We start from the raw sequence: 21,574 nt of genomic DNA, 5'->3' as shown, positions 1-21,574 counted from the left end.
GCACATTGCATCGCATCGCATATGGATCGCAGCAGAGACCTGGAGGACCCTTGGAAAAGTTGAAGGGAGAGGACGGTGTGAGGTCTGTAAGGTCTCTTGCGAGGTCTCTGGTTTGCGCCTCACCCGAAGCTTCATCAAGCCATATCACATCGCACACACAGCATCACTGTGTAGGGTCTATCAAGATGTTGCAGCCTCACCGAGCAAGTCCCCGTCCCGTCGTCGATCCTAGCATCACTGGCAAATCCAATTTCTCAACCTCGCTTAGACCCTTTCCATCACAGACATGGACAAACAAACAAGCAACTCGTAGAGCGAGCCTCGCACCTCTTTGCCATCCATTCATCAGTCACGACAGGGCAACAGAACCAGGATGGTTTCAGAGCTCAGGTGGTCCGGCTGTGGTGCCTTGCATAGAGGTACCGGACCCATGCTGTCGCCTCCATAACCCCATTCCCACCTCATCTTCTCAAGTGGAAGCGGGACTCTTGCGGGACTCTTGCGGGAGCAGGCACTGCCCGACGGGTTATGAGAACCACGGCTCGCTCGCCCTCCTTGCAGTCGGCTACCGTAAACAAAGATGGCCTATCCTTGTCGCCACAACCCCTGTAAGCCTCTCAAGAGTGTCGACGGCTCTCTAGGGCTCTCCACTACTCCTCCCGACGTCCCGCAGGTGTTTCTGTTCCTCGCGGCGCTCCGCGTTTGACTTCACAGCAAAAGCTCGACATCCAGATTCCAGATTGTCCAGACCACCACCCACCACCACCCACCACCACCCGGGGAGGCAACGCGGACTCGGAGTGGAAAAGAAGCGCTCGACATGCCATCCCATGATGCATCCGCCTTAGATTCGCACAGGGCATCGCGCTTGCTTCATCAATCAGGTCTCGGAGGCATCCATGCCCCGTCTCACACTGGCTATCCAGACACTGTCCAGACTACCAGGTACATATCTTCCGAGCCCGGCACTGCTTCGTGATTGGCGTTTTTGATCTCCCCCGCGATGACGGCGACGAGACCCGTCTTCAGATCTCCCACCCATGCCCGACTTCAATCCCATCATGCACATCACTTCGGCCTTTGCAATTGCCCATCCTCTCGCAAAAATAGTATCCCCCCGAAAGTACTGTGGATCTTTTCTTTTTTTCCCTCCTTCCCCGAGCGCACCTCAACCTTGCTTGCGATGGAGACGGAGATGGGTACAGTCATAGTACACACTGACTCCCGCCGTCACTCCGTCGCCTACACCCGGTGCTCCTCGTTGTTTTAGTGCCCTGAACGGGACGTCTTTCCTCAACCCCTGTTTTGTTGTTCTTCTGGTACGCAGTCCAGACAGGTTTTCTATCATTCTACCCCCATGATGGTACATGCACATCATGCGGCTTGGGGACCTCCTACAGCGGCCGAGTGGGTATGCGGTTGAGAAATCTTCCCGAGGTTGATCAAGGATTCAATGGTCCAGGTCCGCATCTACTCCATCCGGGGCTATATAACATCTTAGTTCCCGCTTCAGAAAGCTTAAACTTCCGTCCCGTTATTCCCCTCATCCTCTACCAAGACGACCTGCCCCTTCACAAGCTCCTTCATATCATACCATCTGTTGTCAGTGTGAACTATATACGGAGGTCGATATTGATCAAACAACATTCCCAGCCAGTTCGTGTTAAATATTAGTCAACTTGACGCCTACACCAAGACGAGACGATAAAACATCATCACCAACATAACAAGCAAGCCGTTTGCGTTGTCATACCGCTTCTCGTTGACGCATTCATACCTCGGTCAACCCCGCCCTCACCTAATCCACCGACAATCACCGTTGCCAACCATGGCTTTCCCTCAACCAGGCGGGCCGGCTTTTTGTCACGCACAGGTACATGGTGTTTTCTCCTTCCCGCGACCGGCTTCCAACGCTCGCCCGAAAGTTGTTAACACGCCCGCGCAGTCCTTTGCGGATGCCCAATCCCAGTTCGACATTCTCGAGTGGCACCCCTATTTCATGTCCTGCATGCGATACTTCCTGGACCACGCCCAGTACCATGGCCCCGTGCAGGCTCTTGCCGGATTCATCAACATCCGACTACCTTTCCAGAAGCCCAACCCGGTGCTATCTTCACAGACAGTCCGCCCACCACCGGAACTAGAGGCGTCTTGTGTCCGGGGAGCAGGGGGAAAGGCACCCGTCGGGGGCTACGGTCTTCAGTCGTATGCAAGTGTCAACTTGATCCCCTATATCCGCCGTCTGGTGGCTACGGGATATGACTTTCCCGGAGTTTTGCACGGCTTTTTCGGCGACGACTGGGAGGCTGGTATCGGGCCACTACACGAGAACGAGCGACGGAACTACCTCTTTGCGGCCAAGAGCTCCAACTGGCTCAAGGTCAAGGCGGCTTACGACATGAACGAGGAAGAGTCCATACCGTTTTTGAAACCTTTGCGCGATGCGACCGAAAGAGAGATTGTTCTGGCTGAGAGAAGCTGGAGCGAATGGTTGGCGATGCAGGACTGGATGTTGGGACCACGCGCACCGGATGTGCAACAAGCAAACGGCAACGCCAATGGAGGACGGATGCAGGGTATCAAAAGGGAAGGTGACTAAGAGGATTCATCCCAGGAGGTTTTGTAAGGCGAATTGGGAACGGACAAGGAAAAGTTCATGGGTTGGATATGAGTCTTCTCTCTGTTGAGTGTTGGCATTCCATTGTACAGCTTTCCTACGGGCCATGTTTGAGCATGTTACTATACGGTTATGGATGGCTCTGTATCATACAAGTAGCTATCAGAAAAAGGATGAATGTGCTATCTGGACAGGTCAGAGCGTCAACCTCAAGTCGACCTCCAAACAATCGGGTAGTACACGGGAAAAAAAAAGTACCGGAATTTGAATGAAAAGATGATGACATATTCCCGGCTCTCCCATGGAAATCGTGATTAGTTACTGCATCAGAGCGACTCCTCGTATCAACTCCATGCTTCCCCAACCTAGCACAGGACCCTTAATATCAACTGCAAATATCGAAAGAGCATGGGCAGGGAACAAGACCTCAACTGTCAATGTTCCAGTGTCTCCGTGTGTATATACCGTACGAATATCGGCCGGTAGTGGCGGTACGTCCACGAGACTTTTGATACTGTGAAGAGGGATGTACAGTACAAGACCGGAGTGCCGAAGACGGAGACAGCTTCCGTCAGAACTTCAAATGGCCCAAGCTTTGAGTCTTATCCCCACTTTAATTGCTTTGTGGGTCTTCGGCTCGTGCCGACCTACGGCGATAGGTAAGGTCGGGTTCGCCTGGTGTTTGCCCGGGTACGATACCTTACAGCACTTCCACATCAGTTCGCTGCAGACGGGTCGCGCTGTGGTGCAATCTGACTGCCCTGCTTCACACTTCAACTTCATCTTTTGCGCAGCAAAAATTAGGCCACCCAGATACGGCGACGCAGCAGTCGAAATATAAGATTCGGACTCGAACGCTTTACAGTGTACGGCAGCAGTATACTACACTACGAATATCATCAACCGATCCAACACATTTTCCAGATTTGAGCCAACGCGCCCATAGGCGGATCACAACGGCCGAACGCATCTGGAACCAAAGCCCCAACGAAGCGCCCCTGTCGGTCATCTGGAAACTTGTTGCTGTTCAAGTGAAGTGGAAGGGGCGGGACCAACAGCTGCGTCAACCACATGCTCGAAAGCTGACCCTGACAAGCGCATCATCGGACATTGGTCGCGACGCAACAACGTCAGCTACCAATACCACCACATTTAAAATGACCCCAGCCCCGATATAGTACGCGCCCGATTTTTGCTACTCCCGTCTATCACCTACTATCACTACCGTCGACAAAACCGGTCTCGAATGCCCCGACCATGCCCGGAGGTCCAGCGACGGCAGGCTTGTCGGCGGCCGTGGGACAATGGACCAAGTTCCTGGCGCGCGCCGAAGCCAAACGACTAGACCCAAGCGACTTCGCGAGATTCGTGCCCATCCTTAACGCGGACTTCTATCCATTGCCTCCCATCATTATTGCCAACCTCCTCCTCAAGCCGACGAAGCAGTCTTCCTATTCTCTCGACCCCCGCCGACTACAATATCTCACCATCCTCCTCAACCAGAAGCTCGTCAATCCCCAGTCCGTCCTGAAAGTTCTACACCACTACTCGACATCGCAGGCCAAGATTCAGAGTGAACATGATGCAGGCACCACAAACGACGCCGCGACGGCCAATAAAGACCAAAAAGGAGACAAGAAACCGAAGAGGGTGTTCTGGCAGAACTCATACAACGACGAGGAGATAATCTTTCTGCGGCTCTCCAAGGTTATTACACATGGTCAAGGCATCAGGCATGCCTCTGACGCCTACGAGATGGCCACGAACCTGAGCAAGTGGATAACGCTCTTCATCGACGTCATCGCCGCCTTTTCACGAGATACGTTCGGCACTATTCAGGACATGCGGACCAAGCAGGACATGGAAACCTCTCTTCAGGCTTTCAGTTTGCTTTTGGTCAACTTTTTGGGAAACCAACGGGTGGTTTCTGCCTTCAGCCGGCCCGAGGCTAAAGGTAACGCTTCTTCTATGTCTGTGAACCGAGCACTTGGCTAATGACTTTCTTCTCACCAGGCCATCGCAAACGATTAGCGAGCTCTATCGACCAGCTTATACCCTATATCCTTCAGAATCCAAATACCTCTGGAATTGCGGAGAAGTTAGAGTTCAGCCGAGGGCAGGCACTGGCCGGGGAAGAGTCTTCTGACCTGAAGGACGCTGCGGTAGCGGAGATGCATAGCTACATGGATAACATGATCGGGCTGGACACATGGCAAATACCCGACATGCCCCTAGTTAACTCTCGCGCTGGTCTGTACATTTATATCAATGCTGCGGTATGTTCGTCGGCCAGCTATGCTGATTTGGAGTGGATGGGGGACCCAAGATGCTGACGGCTATATAGCTTGTGGGACGACCTTTGATCGATGACCATTCTCTTTACACCTACCTACACAACAGATACCAGGTTTGTCCTCTCGCTCAAAGTCCAACGTGATCTGTGACCGTGCTGACAAAAGGCTCAGGGTGACTTACAAACAACAGCAATACACCTTATCCTAGCATCCTTCGATGTCTTGGCGAACGCCGTCTTTAGGTACGAAGGATCAAAAACCGGACACTTGCTCAAATCATACGTCGTCAACAAGGTTCCCCTAATATTGGGTAACTTTGCCGCTTCCTCTACACATATGTATCCTTTCGACGCAGAGTTCTGCATATCCCAGGCGCTGGGTCAGGTTGACACCAATGTGTTCCCGACATTGTCCAATATGTTTGACATGTCGAACACGAGCAGCTCCTTTCAGGACTCTGTACGACAAGACTTTTGCTTTGCCTGCCAGTTGCACGGGCTGTTGTCTTCGTCGGCCATTGAGACCTTGTTGGGCGAGATTACGTATCAAACACTGCCGGACGAGGGCCGGTACGTGAAAGAAACGCTTGTTCAGGCATGTTTGGAAGATTCCGAGAGAAGTCAGAGGCTTATCGGGGAATTGGATAACATGAATGGAAACGTGGGCGCTGCCGCGCAAGCTATTGTTGAGGTTGGTCGGCATTCAGTCATATAACGGAAGCCTGCGAGTGATGGCTGCTAACATGATAATCATAGGTGATTGGTACACTCTGCCGCAACAAGGAGACCATGACTCTCAAGCAATTGTGCAGTCAGCTGGCCAGCAAACCGTCATCTTTGGATATTCTACTGCTCTTCGACAAACCATACAAAATCCTTCATCCTCTGTGCGAGCTCTTGGACAACTGGGGTGGGTACGACGAGGATCAGGGCGAATATCAGCCTGTATACGAGGAATTTGGGTCTATATTGCTTCTACTACTGGCCTTTGTGCACCGCTACAGTTTGACACCCACTGACTTGGCCATCCGGTCTCCGGATTCGTTCGTGGGAAAGCTGCTAGGAAGGGGCTCGTTGAGTCGGCCTTTAGACGAGCTCAGCGACCAGGAAAAGTCGCACCTGAATGGTTGGGTACATGGGCTATTTGACTCGGAGGCTGGTGGCTTAGGAGACGATCTTATGTCGTCGTGTCCTCCGCAGGACTTCTATCTACTCATGCCGACGCTTTTTGATCAGATCGTTATGGCTTTGAGTACAGGCTGCTTGAATGATTACCTGTTAAGGAGTGGTCTAGAATGTGAGTATAAACTTTCTTATCACAATTATCATGGCCTTGTCGCTAACTGCCTCTTAGATCTCTTGGATACCCTATTATTGCCCTCACTAGTGCCAGCACTCTTGTTCCTTGCAAACAATCTGCGAACCGATAAGCAAGCCGGTCAAGGAGCGGTCATCAAGATTCTTCAGCTCATTCTGCGTCCTAACTCGATCTCTAATGAAGCATCTACCATGCTCTCATCGGTCCTGAACATCGTCGCCAAGCCCCTGGAACTCTCACTCCGCTCCTATCAGCGTCAAGTTCCCGCCTCACAAGAGGTCGAGCCCCTCTTGCGCGCTCTCAAAGAGAACCTGGCCGTGTCCGGCCGCACCGGTGGCGCCGATCATAGCGAGCTGGAAAACTGGACCGGCACGCACCACAACGGGTCCGGGTCCGTCGGGGGTCTCTACGGCGCCATCCGCCACGCCGTCCAAAACCTGGTCCAATGGGCTCAACACTCCCCCGGCAACGGCGTGCCCACCACTTACACCCACCGCCAGGTCCTCGTCGCCCTCCAGATCTGCGGCGCAAGGCGTCTCCTTTCCGCCTTGCTTGAGGAGCTGAAAGCGCAAACAGAAGCCGGCAACGGCCCCGTCGCCTACGACGTCGTCACCGCCATCATCTGCGCTCCCGACGTCCACAACACCCCCGTAATGGACGACGACCCCTCTACCAGAGGTGGAGGGGATTCAAATAACCACCCCGTCCTCAAACGCCAGCGGAGAATCACCCTCCGCGAAGCCCTCAAATTCGAAGCGGAAGAGTTTAAGAAAATCCAGAAATCGGACCCCTTAATGGCCGAAACGGTCGTCAGGTTGCATCGCCGCGTCGAGGCGCAGATGGCCCTCCCTCCGCCGCCTCCGCCGCCCGCGCAGCATCATCATCATCATCAGCAGACGATGCTGCAGCCGGAGCTGAGCGCGTTGGGTGTGGTGGCTGGGGATGCCATGGGTGATTCGATCATGAATGCTGCGGCGGTTGCAGTGTCGAGTGGTGATCATCACCATTCGGTGGATGCAATGAGTCTGGATGCTGCTGGCATGGGTGGGTTGGATGTCGGGGGAGCGGGTGGGATGGATTTGAGTGGGATGGGTGATATGGGTATGGGTGGTATGGGTGGGTTGACGGTTAATACGAGCACTGGAGGGGTGGGAGGCGGTGTTGGAGCGGGTGCTCAGAGTGGCGGTGGTGCAGGAGGAGGTGCTGGTGCGGCCGGGAATGGAGCAGGAGGTGCTGGCGGTGCTGGCGGTGGAGGCAGCGGCAGCGGTGGTGCGGGAGGAGACTTGAGTGGCGATGATATCTTTAGCGGATTGGGGACGGGGGACTTTACAACGGATTTCGGGAACTGGGATACGATGGACTTGGGGTAGTATCCTCAACGTCCAAGACAGATGGTCCCGGAGGATGGGGACTGAGAACGGTGGAATGCGAATCGTTTGTAGACGCAGGTTCGTGAATTGAGAATTTCGATTTGCATTGTGCGCTTTGTTTTTGGGAGTTGCGAAAAGTTTAGAAGCTGGCAAACCTTGGGCGACCAGGGATTCGAAGGTCATGATGAAAGGAGTCAGTCAACATGTCACGCCTGTGTGAAGGAGAGCGTGTGTTGGTGGTGTTCGAATGGTTTGTTTGATCTTGCGTAAAGCGTGGAAACACTCAAAAGTTATGTATTGTATTACATTACATTAGCTGAATCAAAGATGTATAAGAGTCAGAAACCCTGCCGAAAGAATTCACAAATGCTGCGTTGTTGCAATGTCGGTGGACTTTCTGCCCGGTGTAGGGAAAGAAAGTGTGTCGACACCTGCAATCTAGAGAGCAATCAAATGCACAAAAAAAAATGAAAAAAAATGGCAAGATTCACACAGGACAATTTGATGCGTATCGATCGCGTAAACCGCAAAAACCCAACAATAGAAGTTAGTTAATAAAGGGGCGAGAAATAGCAATAACGGAAAGATTTTAAAAATGCAAAAAAGAAATGATCGCGGCAGGGCTCGAACCTGCGATCCTCTGCGTTATCGTTTGTAAAGCAGATGCCTTAACCACTGGGCCACGCAACCATCGATACTGGTTTGTCGTATGGAACTAGCTTATTAGCGCTGAAACCCTGACCAAAGGGGAGGGGAGTGGAGTTGGGAATGCCACCATCATCCAATGAAGGCGGGCAGGTTGGAGCTAACTAGCCCCTGAGACAATGTAAACAAATGCGGATGGAGCTTTGAGATCATAATAGTTCCGGTCACGAATGATGTGACGTCTTTTTGACACTGCCGATTGCTGGATCTTTTGGGTGAACAGAGCATGCCCTCGAGAACGTTATCCAGAATTCGGCCTCAGGGTTTCCTCGACATCATTTATGCCGCCTTCTTCCTCATCGACGGCCTCCATTTCGCATACGGATGTTCCTCCTCGACCGTCTCCGGCACCAAGTGATCAGCCGCCCTCGTATTAAGCAGTCCCGGATGCACCTGATCGAGACTCGTAATCCCACACATTTTCATCGTCGTCTCCAGTTCATCATTCAATATCGCCACATACCTCCTCACCCCTTCCTCCCCATATCCAAGCCCATACAAGATCCCCCTCCCAATCCCCACGCCACTTGCCCCCAAACACAATGCCTTGAACACATCCGTCCCGCGCATTCACCCCTCCATCGATCAGCACCTCCATCCTGTCAAAAACCTCCGGACAACACCTCTGCAGCTCCAACAAAACCAAAATCGTCGCCGGCGCCGTATCCAAGCTCCTCCCCCCATGGTTCGACACCACGATCCCCTCCACGCCCGCCTCCATCGCCCTGACCGCATCCGCAGCCGTCTGCACCCCCTTTAGCACAACCTTGACCTCCTCCGGCAAACACTTCCTCAACCAAGCAATATCCCCCCACTGGACACTCGCATCCACAAATTTCCCCGTGATCCTCCCCAGTCCGCCTCCAGACTTATCATTCTCCGCCTTCTCCCCCGTCATCGGCACCACCCCTGCCGATAAACCGACCGCTTCGCTCGCGGAAATCCTCTCATCAGCCTCCCTCTTCCCCGGCACCGGCGCGTCAACAGTCAAAAACACAGCTTTCACCCCCGCTTCACAAGCCTGCCTTAGCAACCGCTCCGATTTGCTCCGGTCTTTATCCACATAAAGCTGAAACCACAACGGAATCTCTTTTTGTCCATCTTCCCCGTCCGTCTTCGTCTCCCTCACAACCCCCGCAATTTCTTGTATCGAAAAACTAGCACTGGTACTAACCGTCATTCCCACCCCCAGTCTTTTGCAAGCCCTTCCAATCTCCTTTTCGCCCTCGGGGTGGACGGTGATGCCCAAGGAGGTCGCGGCGGCGAAGATGGGCGAGGAGACCGGGTGCCCGAGGATGGTGGTGCGGATGGAAACCTGAGAAACGTCGCGGAGGATGCGGGGCCGCAGGGTTATGAGGGAGTAAGTGTGCGAGTTGGAGCGGTGGGTAACAAGGTCGGTGGCGGCGGAGGTGACGAAGGCGTGGGTTTTGGGGGGGAAGGAGAGGGAGGCGGCGGAGAGGAAGTCGTGGGTTGAGAGGAGGGTGTGGAGGGGGGGTTGGGAGGGCGGGTGGTGAGGGTTTTGAGTGGAGGAGGGGGTGGTTGTTGTTGTTGGAGGGATGGTCATTTTGAATAGTAAGTAGTTGTGGAAGTAACGGAGATGGTAATGGTGATGGTGTTGACGATAATGATTGGTGGTTGTGGTGGTGACGGTGCAGATGGGAGGGGAAGGAAGGAGGGGACTTGGGATGCAAAGCAGAAAGATCAAGACATGCAGCCTGGGTTTAAAAACATTGGGTATCGGGGTCTTAAAAAAGCAAAACAAGACTGAGGTCGATGATCAACACTCGGTCAAAACTTGTGACATGAGACACAATTAAGAAGAGACAATGAACTCGGGGGAATTGGCCCCGAGCTTAGACACCTTTAAACGGCCGAGACCCGGCCGGGATCCACCAGTCCCCGCCGGGCCCCGGAAGTAGTGGGGTTGTTCGGGCCGGCACTGGGGAAGTGGATGGCCCCTAAAGCCAATTGCGTGCTGTATTGAGCACAGGATGCATTAGAGCAGAATATTAGTTGATAAAGTGTTCTGATGTTTCCAAGTTTTAAATCCTTTATTTTCCAACGATAAAATGCAGTTCGGAGCCGAGTCTTGCAGCGAAATTTGCAATTGTGCACAGGCCATTATCACCCTATAAAAAGGGACCCCCAATCCCTACCATAGCGCTAAAACGTTACACAGCTGGTAGGTAGTGCATCCAGCCTCTCACTCCTCTCTGCATTTCACAAACACGCGATATTAAATGTCATTGTTTGAACCCCCCATTTGACAATTTATTCCTGTTCTCTTCATTTGTCATGTGACTTTCCATTTCTAAACACCCAAAGCCTTTTCGATCAGGATCTTAGCCCGTTCGCTCAAGTGCATCTGGAGCGCCAGTGCATGACCAGACGGACTCATCTTGCCCCATGTCTTCCTCAAAATGCCCACCATCTTTTCCTCGTCGATATCCGGCCGCTTCTCAAAGTCGTCGAACTGCTCGTCCAGGAATACCAGGCAGGCGACGTCCTCAAGTACCTGAGTGTCGCTATCGGTCTTGAGATCCTCCTTCCTTACCAGGGCGGCCACCCTGTCGATCTCCTCCTGGCTCAGCGGAGGCTGGATGGAAGCGTCGGCGAGCAGCTCGGCCACCTGCTTTGCCGCTTGGGACTTGAGCTTGGCGCGCCAGGTGAGATATCCGGGCCGAGTCATGGGGTAGCTGCTTCGCGGGATTTCCCAGCTGTTTTTGGCATGTGTGAGAAGAAGTTATACATATCAGCAAACAAGAAAAGTTGATAGAACACGAACCGTCGGAAATGCTGAGCCCGGCATGCAAGCTGCAAAACGGGCGATGCTCCAGGTTCGCGCAACGCCAACCATCTTGTCATGTGCTGAGCATAATCGAGCTCAAACGGCACAGAACCGGACTCCCTCTCGGCCGATCTCGGATCCCGGGCGTGCGCCTCATCGATGAGCTTGAGGGCTTGGTGGTAGTTGTCGGGAAGAGGGTTGATTTCATCCATGGTGAGTGAGTCTTGCGTTCAAAAAAAAAACTGTGTGTATAATGTTGACACTAACGTATGATGATGACAGGAGAAAGAATCAAAATAAGCGAGAACCGACAAGAGGCAAAGACACAAGGAACATGAGTAGCACTGAATGATGATCCTTTCAGGGTCTCCCTTTTCATGTGAGTGGATATCTTCCAGGGGACATTGGGGGCCACACCAGATGAGTCAGCAGAGATAAAGAGCACGGGAGACCCTCGTTCGGAATCCGGAATGCGGCTTACACCTTTCCCAACGTCATCCCACGGTTTGCGTGTGCAGCCTTATAACAACCACATCCTTTTTTCTCTTCAGACGCATTATGTCTCGATACATCTCGTTGAACATGGAAAGTACCATGGTTGAACAATGTCTTCTCGTCGTTCCTTTGGCTTTATCTTTCTTGCCTTGTGCGTGGGGTCGGATATCTTGACCAGTGGTTTGTCCATGGGACGAAAGCGGTCCGGGTTGGGGACGGGGTGAGGACGGCACCGGTTAACTCCTGTTTCCATGGCAACCTGCGAACTTGCAAGCTGGCGACCTTTGAACGTTCACCTGCCATTCATTTCCATCCTTCACCTTCCAGCATTTGCCACCAAGCGGGCGTACATCAGGACTGCAGGCAGTTCAAAGACGCGCTTCCTAAACAAACTGGCACCCGATCTTGCGACCTGGGAAGACTTTCACCCACGCAGCATTTTAGGTTGTCTGGCATTTCTGATTTTCCACCGTTCATTACCCCTCCTTCTCGAAACTGCACTCAAACCATCAACCAAAAATCGTGTCAAATCACTTTCGATCAAAACACCACAAAACATCACAAGTCTGGTACATCAATCTGTTTTTCCTACTTCTCATCATCGCTGACAAGTGCTCAGTTTTCTCTACTCTCGAAACCATCTTCTATCACCTTGCAATCAAGTCTAGCGACACTCACAAGCTTTCCTCATATTCTCCAAGATGGCTCCGTCTGGACGGAAGAAAGGCAAGGAGGTTGACCGGTCACCTGCGAGCATCTTGAAGCATGGTGACTACACGGTCTCCCTCACTAGCTGGCTTGCTGGCGGCCCTGCAGTTCTCGGCAAGAAGCCTCGTCGGGTACTCGATTTGAAAGTTGAGCGCGATCGCAAGTCTGAAAAGTCGGACCAATCGCTGGTCCTCGCCAGGAAGAAGGATAATGGTGCAGCTGCTTCCGATCTGGAGGTTGGCACTTCGGGATCCGAAGGAGCCCTGATGCACACCTCGAGACAACGACGACAAACCGAAGGCTCTTCGCAACCGGTTGTATCCTCAAGACCATTTCTCACGTACGAGGAAGAGAGAGTCGAGAAGTTCACTATTCGGCCTCCGCCTGTGGTGTTCAACACGCCCGAAGACGTCCCAACTGGCTGGCTCGAAACGATCTTGAATCAGAGGAAGAATGGCGAAAGCTCGAAGGCTGTTCCGAAAAAGGCCATCAGTTATGAACACAGCGATTCGGAAGAATACGAAGCTGGCTACGACTCTCCCCCTCACAGCAAATCAAAATCACTGCCAAAGAAGTCATCGTCTTCCTCCAGGAAAGCATCTGAAATTCGAATCAAAACCAAGTGTTCATCCAAGAAAGGCACTCGGGAAGTTGAAGTCACAACTGCGGATGCAACAGATGAGTCGTCATCGGATGTCGAGTCACTCCGCCCAACGAAGACGAAGAAGATCGATCATCGGAGCAAGACCAGAGAGAGACGCAAGACGAAGAAGATCCAAGCCAATTCTTCTGATGAGGAGACAGCAGATGACGCCACAGCCGATTCCGAGTCATCAGATATTGAATCGACAGATATCGAGCTACGTTCCAAACCCAAATCGAAGAAGAAGCCGAGCGCTTCATCGAAGAAAGCAGGAAGTTCCAAGGTCAAGGTCGAGAAACGGGACAGAAAAGGCAAGCGCAAAGTCGTGGTGGAGGCTTCAAGCGAAGGGGAAATCTCATCTGATGAGTCGATGACGGATGCTGAGTCGTCTCCCCCGAAGAAAGTCAAGAACAAGAACCGTGTTACCGTCACCGAGACCACGAGAAAGGGCAAAAGGAATATCGTCACAGTCGAATCATCAGATGAAGCTGACACAACGCACGTCAAGTCACGTTCCTCCACGAAGGGGAAGAAATCTGAAGTCCAAATCAAGGCCAGCGGCAAAGCGAAGACTAAGAAGGTTACATTCGAGACTACCGACGAAGCTGAGATTACTGACGACGCAACAACGGATGCGGAGCCCATGCCTTCAAAAGCCCATAAGGGCAAGGGTAAGATCAAAACCAAGGCGATCGACAAGGGAAAGACCAAGGCTAAGAAAAAGGTCGAAGTCGAATCCTCTGACCCCGCAGAGACAACCGATGCCGTTACTACCGAGGATGCAACCCAGACCGAAGCTGAAACTACTGAAGCCGCGACGACCGAAGCCGAAACCACGGACGCGGAGACTACTGTCGCCGAAAAGCCCAAAGCAACCCCAGTGGGTAAAGCCAATGACGGCTGGACACCTTCCCTAGATGCAATAATTCTCGGCATGAAGGAAGGGGGTCAATCCTGGGCTAGTATTGGCAACGCCACCGGTCGAAACAAGAACGAGGTCAAAAAGCGGCACCAGGAACTCGTTGGCAAAGGTGTTGTTCAGGTCAATAAGGGCAATCACAACAACAACAAGAAGGCTCAGAAGGCACAGAACAAGGAGAACAAGAACAACGATAAGAACGATGCCAGTTCCAGCCAGACCGCTGCCGCGGAGGAGACCAGCGGCTTTGGTGGCTTTGGTGATTTTCCTGGCTTTGGCGCTGATCAAGATGACAGCAATAACAACGACAACAATGGTGATAGCTGCGGTGGAGGTGGTGATCAGAACAACAACAACAATGACAACAACAACGGCGGTGGCGGCGATGGTGCCTGGGGAAGCGGTAATCAGAACAATAACAAGGGCGGTGGAGATGTTGGACCTGGATTTGATACTCCTGCCTGGGGTGCAGACTGTACCGGAGGTGGAGATCAAGCCACCAACAATAACAACAACGACACTAACAACAACGACACCAACAACGACAATAACAACGGCTTTGGTGATGCGGGTTGGGGTGGCGGAGATCAGGACAACAACGGAGGTGGTAATGTCGGTCCGGGACCTGGTGATTGTTGGAATGCCGACTGCACAGGAGGCGACAAGCCGCCCAGCAACGCAGGCTCCAAGAAGGGTTCAAACCAAGGCAAGCCGCCTAGCAACAAGCCTCCTAGCAACAATGGTCGGGGAGGAGGCTCCAACCAGGGAAACAGGCCGCCTAGCAACAGTGGCAACAACGGTTGGGGCGGAGGTTCGAACCAGGGTAATAAGCCTCCTAGTAACAGCGGTGGGAATAACGGTGGTTCAAACCAAGGTAACAAACCACCCAGCAACAAACCGCCCAGCAATAACGGCGACTGGGGTAACGTAGGTCCAACTCAAGGCAACAAGCCGCCTAGCAACAACGGCGACTGGGGTGGCGTAGGTCCAACTCAAGACAATAACGGCGGTTGGGGCTCAGGTTCGAATCAGGGTAATAAGCCACCCAGTAACAGCGGCGGTTGGAACAACGGAGGCTCGAACCAAGGCAACAGGCCGCCCAGCAACAAACCGCCCAGCAACAACGGTGATCGGGGTTCAGGTTCGAATCAGGGGAACAACACCAATACCAAGCCTCCTAGCAACAACGGCGGTTGGAATAACGGTGGTTCGAATCACGGCGGCAGCAACAACAAGCCTCCTAGCAACAGTGGTTGGGGCGGAGGATCTAATCAAGGCAACAAACCGCCTAGCAACAACGGTGACTGGGGTAAAGCAGGTCCAACTCAAGACAACAACGGCGGTTGGGGTTCGGGTTCGAATCAGGGTAACAACAACAACAACAATACCAAGCCTCCTAGCAACAGCGGCGGTTGGAACAAGCCTCCTAGCAACAACGGCGATTGGGGTAACGCAGGTCCAACTCAAGACAATAACGGCGGTTGGGCTTCGGGTTCGAATCAGGGCAACAACTACACCAAGCCTCCTTCCAACGCAGGCTCTGCTAGAGGCTCAAATCACGGTAGGCCTCCCAGCAACAATGGAGGTTGGGGTTCAGGTTCCAACAGTGGCAACAAACCACCCAGCAACAACGGCGACTGGGACGGAGGTTCTAACCAAGGCAACAAGCCTCCCAGCAACAGCGGCGGTTGGAATAACGGAGGTTCGGATCAGGGCGACAAGCCACCTAGCAACAATGGAGGTTGGGGCTCAGGTTCGCATCAGGGGAACAACAACAATACCAAGCCGCCTAGCAACAGTGGTTCAAACCGTGGGAGCGGCTCTCAACAGGGCGACCCGAAGGCTAAGTCTATGGAAAAAGAGCTGAGTATTAGGGACCAGGAGATTAAAGCTCTAAAAGAACGAGTCAGTGAAGAAAAGCTGCAGCGCTTAGATGCGGAAGTTTTTGCTTTGAAACTACAAAACAGCGCTAACAGGTTGAACCAGAACAAGCAACCCGAGGATGGCATGGGTTGGAACACAGGTGGCAGCGACAATAATTGGGGGCCCCCTTCAGCTGCGGGTTCGACCAGAAGCAACAAACAGCCCGACAACGGCACAGGTTGGAAATCCGGTCCAAGCCCCGGCGAGGTATGGAGTGTTGCTCCGAACCCGGATTACAAACTGCCCAGCAACTCGGGCTGGGTTCCCAAAGATTTTGTTCCGCCTCAGGGCAACAAACCCCCCAGCAACAACAATGCGCCCCCCGGCAGTCCCGATGGTTGGATTTACGGTTCACCCACAGAGAGCGAACGGAAGGACGTGGCCGAGCGAGTGGAGACCTGGAAGGGATCGATCAGTCCACTCAAAGAACAAGGACGTTGGGGCACGCCCGACGGCGGCTGGCCTGCCACTCCGGTCACAGTTTCCCGCCGACGTGAGAATATGCCCGACAACACCAGAGGTCGAAGCCCCGCCGCCAGGTCTGCTTCTGCCAAAGATTGGAAGCAGGGATTAACTCGCGTCGATGAAGAGCCGGACAAAGGTTATGATATGTGGAAGAAGCCTCCCAGCAACAACGGAAAGCCGGGCAGCAATGCGGGCCGTAACTCACCTGGCAACTTCAACAACAGCCAGCCATCCGGAGAGCAATACGGTTGGAACTCCGGTCCTGATGCCGCTGCTGGAAACGGAACTGGTTGGGGCGGTGGCGCGGACCGAGTCTCTACCCCAAGCTTCGAACCCGCTGAGAACAATGACTGGACTGGAGGCAACACAAGGAACGGTAAGCCTCCTAGCAACAAACCTCCCGGCAACAAGCCGCCCAGCAATAACGGAGATTGGACTCCTGGACTCGGCGGCACTGGCTGGAAGGCAGATTGTACTAAGCCGCCGAGCAACAGTGGTTGGGGCGGAGGTTCAAACCAAGGCAAGGACAACAACAAGCCTCCCAGCAACGTAGGCTCCGCGAGAGGTTCGAATCACGGAAAGCCACCCAGCAACAACGGAGACTGGAACGCCGCCCCGGCTGGAGGAAATTCGAAGAAAAGCAACAAGGTACCTGGCAGAAATGAGAAAAGCTTCTCTACAGGTAACTTGCCTAGAGCCCCTCCCACCTGGGAACCTCCCGCGTGGGGCGCGGACTGTACCGGTCCCTGGAACGGCAAACAACCGGCCGAGCACAAAGCTTCGAAGGGAGATGACCAGAACGCCCTCAACATTCACACAGTCACAGACTTACCCGGCTACAATAGAGATGTAGCACCCATCGGCCTCTCTGGCTTCCCTCCCGTCGTGGACCATCGTGTGCCAGTTCCTCCCGTCACCCCATGCCCTCCTGGTCGCTACCCTTCCACCCCTTACTCGAACACCACTCCTCACCCACCTGGTTACTTGCCCAACACCTCAGCCCACACGACTATCCTCCCGTTATACAACCACCCTCCTCACGATCAATACCCTTCCCACGATGCGCCCTGGAACGCCAAAAATGCCATCACCACCACCGCGCCACGCGCACCCGGCCCGTCATCGTACCAACCCGGTCAACGCAGCGCGCAGTGCAAAACCCTCTCCGAGGAAGACCTCCAGTCCCTATACAAACAAGTAGTCTTCAGCGCCATATCCTCTCGCCAGCCCCTTCTCCAACCCAAGCCCGACCGCGACTTTACCTTGAGAGACTGCTGGGTGCTGATCGCGCTGAGCGAGCAGTACGATCGTTCTTCGGCTTCGAAGGAGAAGTGGTTTGAGCTGCAAGCCAAGTTTGCGAGCGCCACGGGAAGGATGGTTGATGCGAAGCTGTTGAGACAGAAGGTGAATCAGGGGGAGAAGGTGGGAAAGGTGGTGGAGGGGTGGGAGGATGATGAGGTTGGAATGAGGTATAAGAAGGAGTGGGAGAGGGCGACTGCTTGGTGAATGATGAGAAAGGATGGGAGAGAAAGGAGGAGAGAAAGGAGGAGAGAGGTAGTTGGTGAGAGAGGATGAGTAAGACGAGAGAGGAGGAGAGTTCCAGGTTTTTGTAGCGTGATTTGGAAGGTGGAACGTGGCAGGAAGCATGTTTTACGAAAGTAATGTACTTATGGCGTAGTAGTTCGATGACGACCCTTCACGAGAGGGAGCTGCAGCCGAAATGTAGAGGTCTGCGGTGAAGCATGTTTTAATAGGTAAATGGGAGAGGAGTTGCTGCAAGTTGGCCGCACCACATATGCATATGCCAACGACCGCTTGAAATGGGGCAGTCGGAGGCAGTCGGGGACTCGAAGGTATCGGACTGTGGACACTCGGAGAGCTTCAGCTGGAAAACACCGTGGCGCGACCTCAAACTCGGGGGAGACAGTCATGAAGTTCGGAAGTGTCCGACAACTATGTGCATGCCGCCGAACGCAACTGGCAGAGCTTTAACCCTGCATGTTCCGCACGACCGGGATTCCGGGTTTCCCGAGTCTATACTGTGGTTCAAGAAGAGGGCAGGGCTGAGCTGCATAGAGACCCCAACGATCCTGCATCATCAAGTTTCCTCTTGCAATATCAATTTTCTCCGGTTTGAAGCGCATCTATATGCCGCCCTCATGCTCACAAAACCTGCAGACTATCTTAACAACAAGTGTTGCATCAACGGCCAAACATAAATGCCACCACCACACACCGACGGCTACAAAAAATGGACTTTAAATTCTTTCCTTTTCTCTGCCACCAAGAACGAAAACAGCAGTTGGCAACAAATAAGATGGCTCTTTCCCGGTATCTGACGGAGGAAGGTCCAGTGAGTGAAAAGGTGTCCTGGATAATGCTGCAATAGCTGTATCACTTGAAAAAGTTCATGACAATTAAAGTCGAGCTTTGGTCTCTTTGCAAAACCGCGGATATTTTATTGAGGCAGGTGATGTTCGGGGGATTGTGAGAGTGCGATCGAGGCCGGATCCATTATGTTGTATGATCGACTGAGTGCTTTGCATAGGTATAAATAGAGGGGTACTTCTTGATCTTCTGTTCCCGTCCGGGTTTTCTTGCTTTTCCTTCTTCTTTTACCAGCCCCCCAAGCCACCATGATTGTGCTGTGGTCTCGTCAAACATCCCTCCTTTTCCACCATCTTACCGCCTATCCACGAGAATGCTCTTTCGTTTGGACGAGCATCCAATCTACAGGGCTCATGAGCTCCTCGCACGCGCGGTGGGGGGAATAGAGAACCTGCCCCCAAACCTCCAGAGGATGGATTTGGTGGCAGGAATCTTCAGTTCCAGCATCCAAGACCAGACCGAAGCCTCTGCCGCCTCTGCCGCCTCTACCGCATCTACCGCCTCTACCGCCTCTACCGCCTCTGACCCCTCTGCTCACACTCCTACCCAAGATGCTCCCCAACCGAGGACCGTGTTTCGGGTCCCCTCGGCCGCCTGCCGGGACTTCGATCCTTTCATCACCGCCGATCTGGGCGAGTGGATGGCCCGTATCAGACACGTGTTGAGCTTGGTTCTCGGACATCCTAACTGCACCGACGAAGACAGGCAGACTGTCGTGGACTTGTGGTACTGGGTTCGTGACGAGGTGGAATGGGATGTCTTGTTTATTCGGGAGAACAAGGACCGCTTGTGTGCAGCTTGGGAGGCCGGCCGGCCTTATCTGGGCCCTGACACTAAGGCTGGTAGAGCGAGGATGAGGAAGGAGAAAGCTACGATGGCGTCTGGGTTTGCAGACGATAGTTCTGGCAAGCCTGGCAATCCTGACAATCCGCCGAGAGAGAATAATGAGGCCTGCTCCCCATCCTCCTCCTCTACTGCTACTGCCGCTGCCCCTCCCGCCGCTACCGCCTCGACCTCGACTACTGCTACTGCCTGGGAGGCCACCTCCTACGCCGCTCTTGAAGGCATGAGAAAAGCACAACTTCTCTTGCGCGAGCGAAATATGCGACTCCTTGGGTACCGTGATGCCGTCAGCCAACATAGTCACACTTCTCCCCTGACCGCCAAATCGGCAACAGAGGCGTCCTACCTTAGCCATGACCAGCACGGTGAAGCGAGTATGTCCTCCGGCCGGCTCGAACAAGGAGGTAAGCCCGGAATCCGTCCCCAAGAAGAAGGCTTACGCCGATATCAACTTGAACAAAACTCGACGCCCCCTGGACCGTTTTCGCCGGGCCATAAGGAGCAGTGCGTGGAAGCTACGCGGGCAGCTTTGGGGGCGTTGTCGCTCTCTGAACAAAACAGACGGAACAACAAGACCCAAACTCCCGAGAGAGTACGCCAAGACCGGCACGAGAACGACGGCCACATGTGGTACGCATCGCACATGGTTCACGTATCACCCGAGGACGATGACGATGACGACGACGAGGACTTCGACAACCAGGAGAACGAAGAGGTTGACGATGACTATGACGACACCGACGAGGACCGGCACCGCCACCAGCACCACCACCGCCATCACCACCATCACCAGCACGAGGACGGGGGCTACAACGTATCGGACATGGGCTACGTATCACCCGAGGACGATGACGATGACGACGACGACAACGACCGCTACGAACAGGGCCAGGACCAACTCCAGCACCGGTACCCTTTCGAGTACCAGGAGGAGGAGCGCCGACTCGGTGACCAGCTCCCCCAGGTCGGGGACCGGCTTCTGCACGATTTCCGGCGCCAGGCCCCGTACCACCAGCAACACCAGCAGCAGCAACATCAGCAGCAACACCAGCAGCATCTCGACCCTTCCGGCCATCAGGAGACTCAGACGATGAGGAGGATGGAGCTTATGAACATGGCAGGGGAGACTGCGACGTCGAGGTGGGGTCACATTGATCCCTCGTCAGAGGAGGGTCAGATGAGGTGGGGTGAGGTTGAATATCCCTCGCCAAGGAGAGGTAAGTCACCATCGTCACCGGATTTTTGAATTGATCTGTACTGACTCCTCTGATGAAGTAGTGGAAGAAGCCGAATCCTCCACACAATCACCGAGTCATCCCGACCTTATTGGCCAAAACATCACCGATGCCGATGGCCATGGCTCCGATATTGATCCTTCAATTGGGGAGTACACATGGTGTTCATGTTCCCCCGAGGACCATAGCTCCAATTGGGAGCCCTCCGAGATGTGGAACTCTACACTTGAGTATGAGTGGTACGGTGCCGACCCCAACCATCGACGACAGATGGCCACAGGGTCAGAGGCTGCTTCGATAGCAGAAGCACACGATACCTCTGCTTCGAGGGCTGCTTCCACTTCCACACCCCCGAGCGTCAATACTAACCCAGCAGTCAACGCCACCTCCAATCTTTCCTCGCCGTTGACTGACGTGCCCCGGACCCACGATTTGGGGTCCCCGTCCACATCAGCTTCTGAAGCGATGTAAGAACGCTCATCCTACCCCCTCGCCCGCACGAAACATGTATTGGAATCTGAGGAACTTGAATTTGAAGAATCCGAGGACGAGTCCGACATGTACAACAAAATACACGGGAAATGCTGCCGGGGCTGAGGAACACGACGTTAGCCCCGGCCAGCCAGAACAGCACGCCCATGATCCCCGCGATATACACGACTTTTTTTTTTGTTTGATTTTTTTGGGGTTTTTGTTTTTATTTTTATTTATTTATACTTGCTTTTTTTTTTTGTCTTTTTGAATTTGGGTTTTTTTTTTTGCACCCAGTAACGAGTATGCCTGCGATGGTTCAACAGTCGATGGTACAACAGTCGACAAAGGCCCAACAACAAAATCAACAACTAGAATGAATGGAGAATCACG

General features: G+C 53.5%; 6 protein-coding genes and 1 non-coding gene across 7 annotated transcripts; 4 read left to right on the top strand and 3 right to left on the bottom strand.

The window, feature by feature from the left end:
- Positions 1-1,454: 1,454 nt before the first annotated feature.
- B0H65DRAFT_106605 (uncharacterized protein) lies at positions 1,455-2,759 on the top strand. Its single transcript, XM_062820496.1, has 2 exons — positions 1,455-1,462; positions 1,654-2,759. The coding sequence occupies exon 2, from the start codon at positions 1,829-1,831 to the stop codon at positions 2,597-2,599; it is 771 nt and encodes a 256-aa protein (XP_062684314.1). The 5' UTR covers positions 1,455-1,462; positions 1,654-1,828; the 3' UTR covers positions 2,600-2,759.
- A 1,115-nt stretch (positions 2,760-3,874) lies between these two features.
- Positions 3,875-7,668, top strand: B0H65DRAFT_567881 (mediator complex, subunit Med5; the record flags this gene model as incomplete). Its single annotated transcript, XM_062830378.1, has 6 exons — positions 3,875-4,571; positions 4,631-4,893; positions 4,962-5,024; positions 5,083-5,601; positions 5,667-6,207; positions 6,265-7,668. 6 exons carry the CDS (start codon positions 3,875-3,877, stop codon positions 7,596-7,598), a joined length of 3,417 nt encoding a protein of 1,138 aa, XP_062684313.1. The 3' UTR covers positions 7,599-7,668.
- A 539-nt stretch (positions 7,669-8,207) lies between these two features.
- B0H65DRAFT_t87 lies at positions 8,208-8,288 on the bottom strand. Its single transcript has one exon. It is a non-coding gene; the product is annotated as a tRNA-Val (tRNA).
- A 294-nt stretch (positions 8,289-8,582) lies between these two features.
- On the bottom strand, positions 8,583-10,128 carry B0H65DRAFT_518873 (FMN-dependent dehydrogenase; the record flags this gene model as incomplete). The annotated part of the gene is made up of 2 exons (XM_062828705.1): positions 8,857-10,128; positions 8,583-8,645 (listed from the first exon to the last, which is right to left on the bottom strand). The coding sequence occupies exons 1-2, from the start codon at positions 9,865-9,867 to the stop codon at positions 8,583-8,585; spliced, it is 1,074 nt and encodes a 357-aa protein (XP_062684312.1). The 5' UTR covers positions 9,868-10,128.
- Positions 10,129-10,304: 176 nt separating this feature from the next.
- On the bottom strand, positions 10,305-11,512 carry B0H65DRAFT_456691 (uncharacterized protein). The gene is made up of 2 exons (XM_062826310.1): positions 11,089-11,512; positions 10,305-11,020 (listed from the first exon to the last, which is right to left on the bottom strand). The coding sequence occupies exons 1-2, from the start codon at positions 11,301-11,303 to the stop codon at positions 10,615-10,617; spliced, it is 621 nt and encodes a 206-aa protein (XP_062684311.1). The 5' UTR covers positions 11,304-11,512; the 3' UTR covers positions 10,305-10,614.
- A 775-nt stretch (positions 11,513-12,287) lies between these two features.
- Positions 12,288-17,750, top strand: B0H65DRAFT_418817 (uncharacterized protein; the record flags this gene model as incomplete). Its single annotated transcript, XM_062824166.1, has 2 exons — positions 12,288-15,048; positions 15,394-17,750. The coding sequence occupies 2 exons, from the start codon at positions 12,288-12,290 to the stop codon at positions 17,748-17,750; spliced, it is 5,118 nt and encodes a 1,705-aa protein (XP_062684310.1).
- A 1,195-nt stretch (positions 17,751-18,945) lies between these two features.
- B0H65DRAFT_422148 (uncharacterized protein) lies at positions 18,946-21,181 on the top strand (the record flags this gene model as incomplete). Its single annotated transcript, XM_062824383.1, has 3 exons — positions 18,946-19,531; positions 19,811-20,692; positions 20,991-21,181. The coding sequence occupies 3 exons, from the start codon at positions 18,946-18,948 to the stop codon at positions 21,179-21,181; spliced, it is 1,659 nt and encodes a 552-aa protein (XP_062684309.1).
- Positions 21,182-21,574: the final 393 nt, after the last annotated feature.

This window comes from Neurospora tetraspora (assembly GCF_033439725.1).
Source record: "Neurospora tetraspora strain CBS 560.94 chromosome Unknown B0H65scaffold_2, whole genome shotgun sequence".
In the NCBI taxonomy this organism is placed as follows: Eukaryota; Fungi; Ascomycota; class Sordariomycetes; order Sordariales; family Sordariaceae; genus Neurospora; species Neurospora tetraspora.
The sequence above is the reverse complement of the archived record's forward strand: the minus strand, read 5'-3'. Positions and strand labels throughout refer to the sequence as shown.

What these genes read in the sequence shown, in the direction of transcription:
- B0H65DRAFT_106605 (XM_062820496.1), top strand. Translation starts at nt 1,829, where the DNA reads ATGGCTTTCCCTCAACCAGGCGGGCCGGCTTTTTGTCACGCACAGGTA.
- B0H65DRAFT_456691 (XM_062826310.1), bottom strand. Translation starts at nt 11,303, where the DNA reads ATGGATGAAATCAACCCTCTTCCCGACAACTACCACCAAGCCCTCAAG. An exon ending in CGGGCTCAGCATTTCCGACG is followed by an intron (nt 11,021 to 11,088) that starts GTTCGTGTTCTA and finishes TGCCAAAAACAG; the next exon opens with CTGGGAAATCCCGCGAAGCA.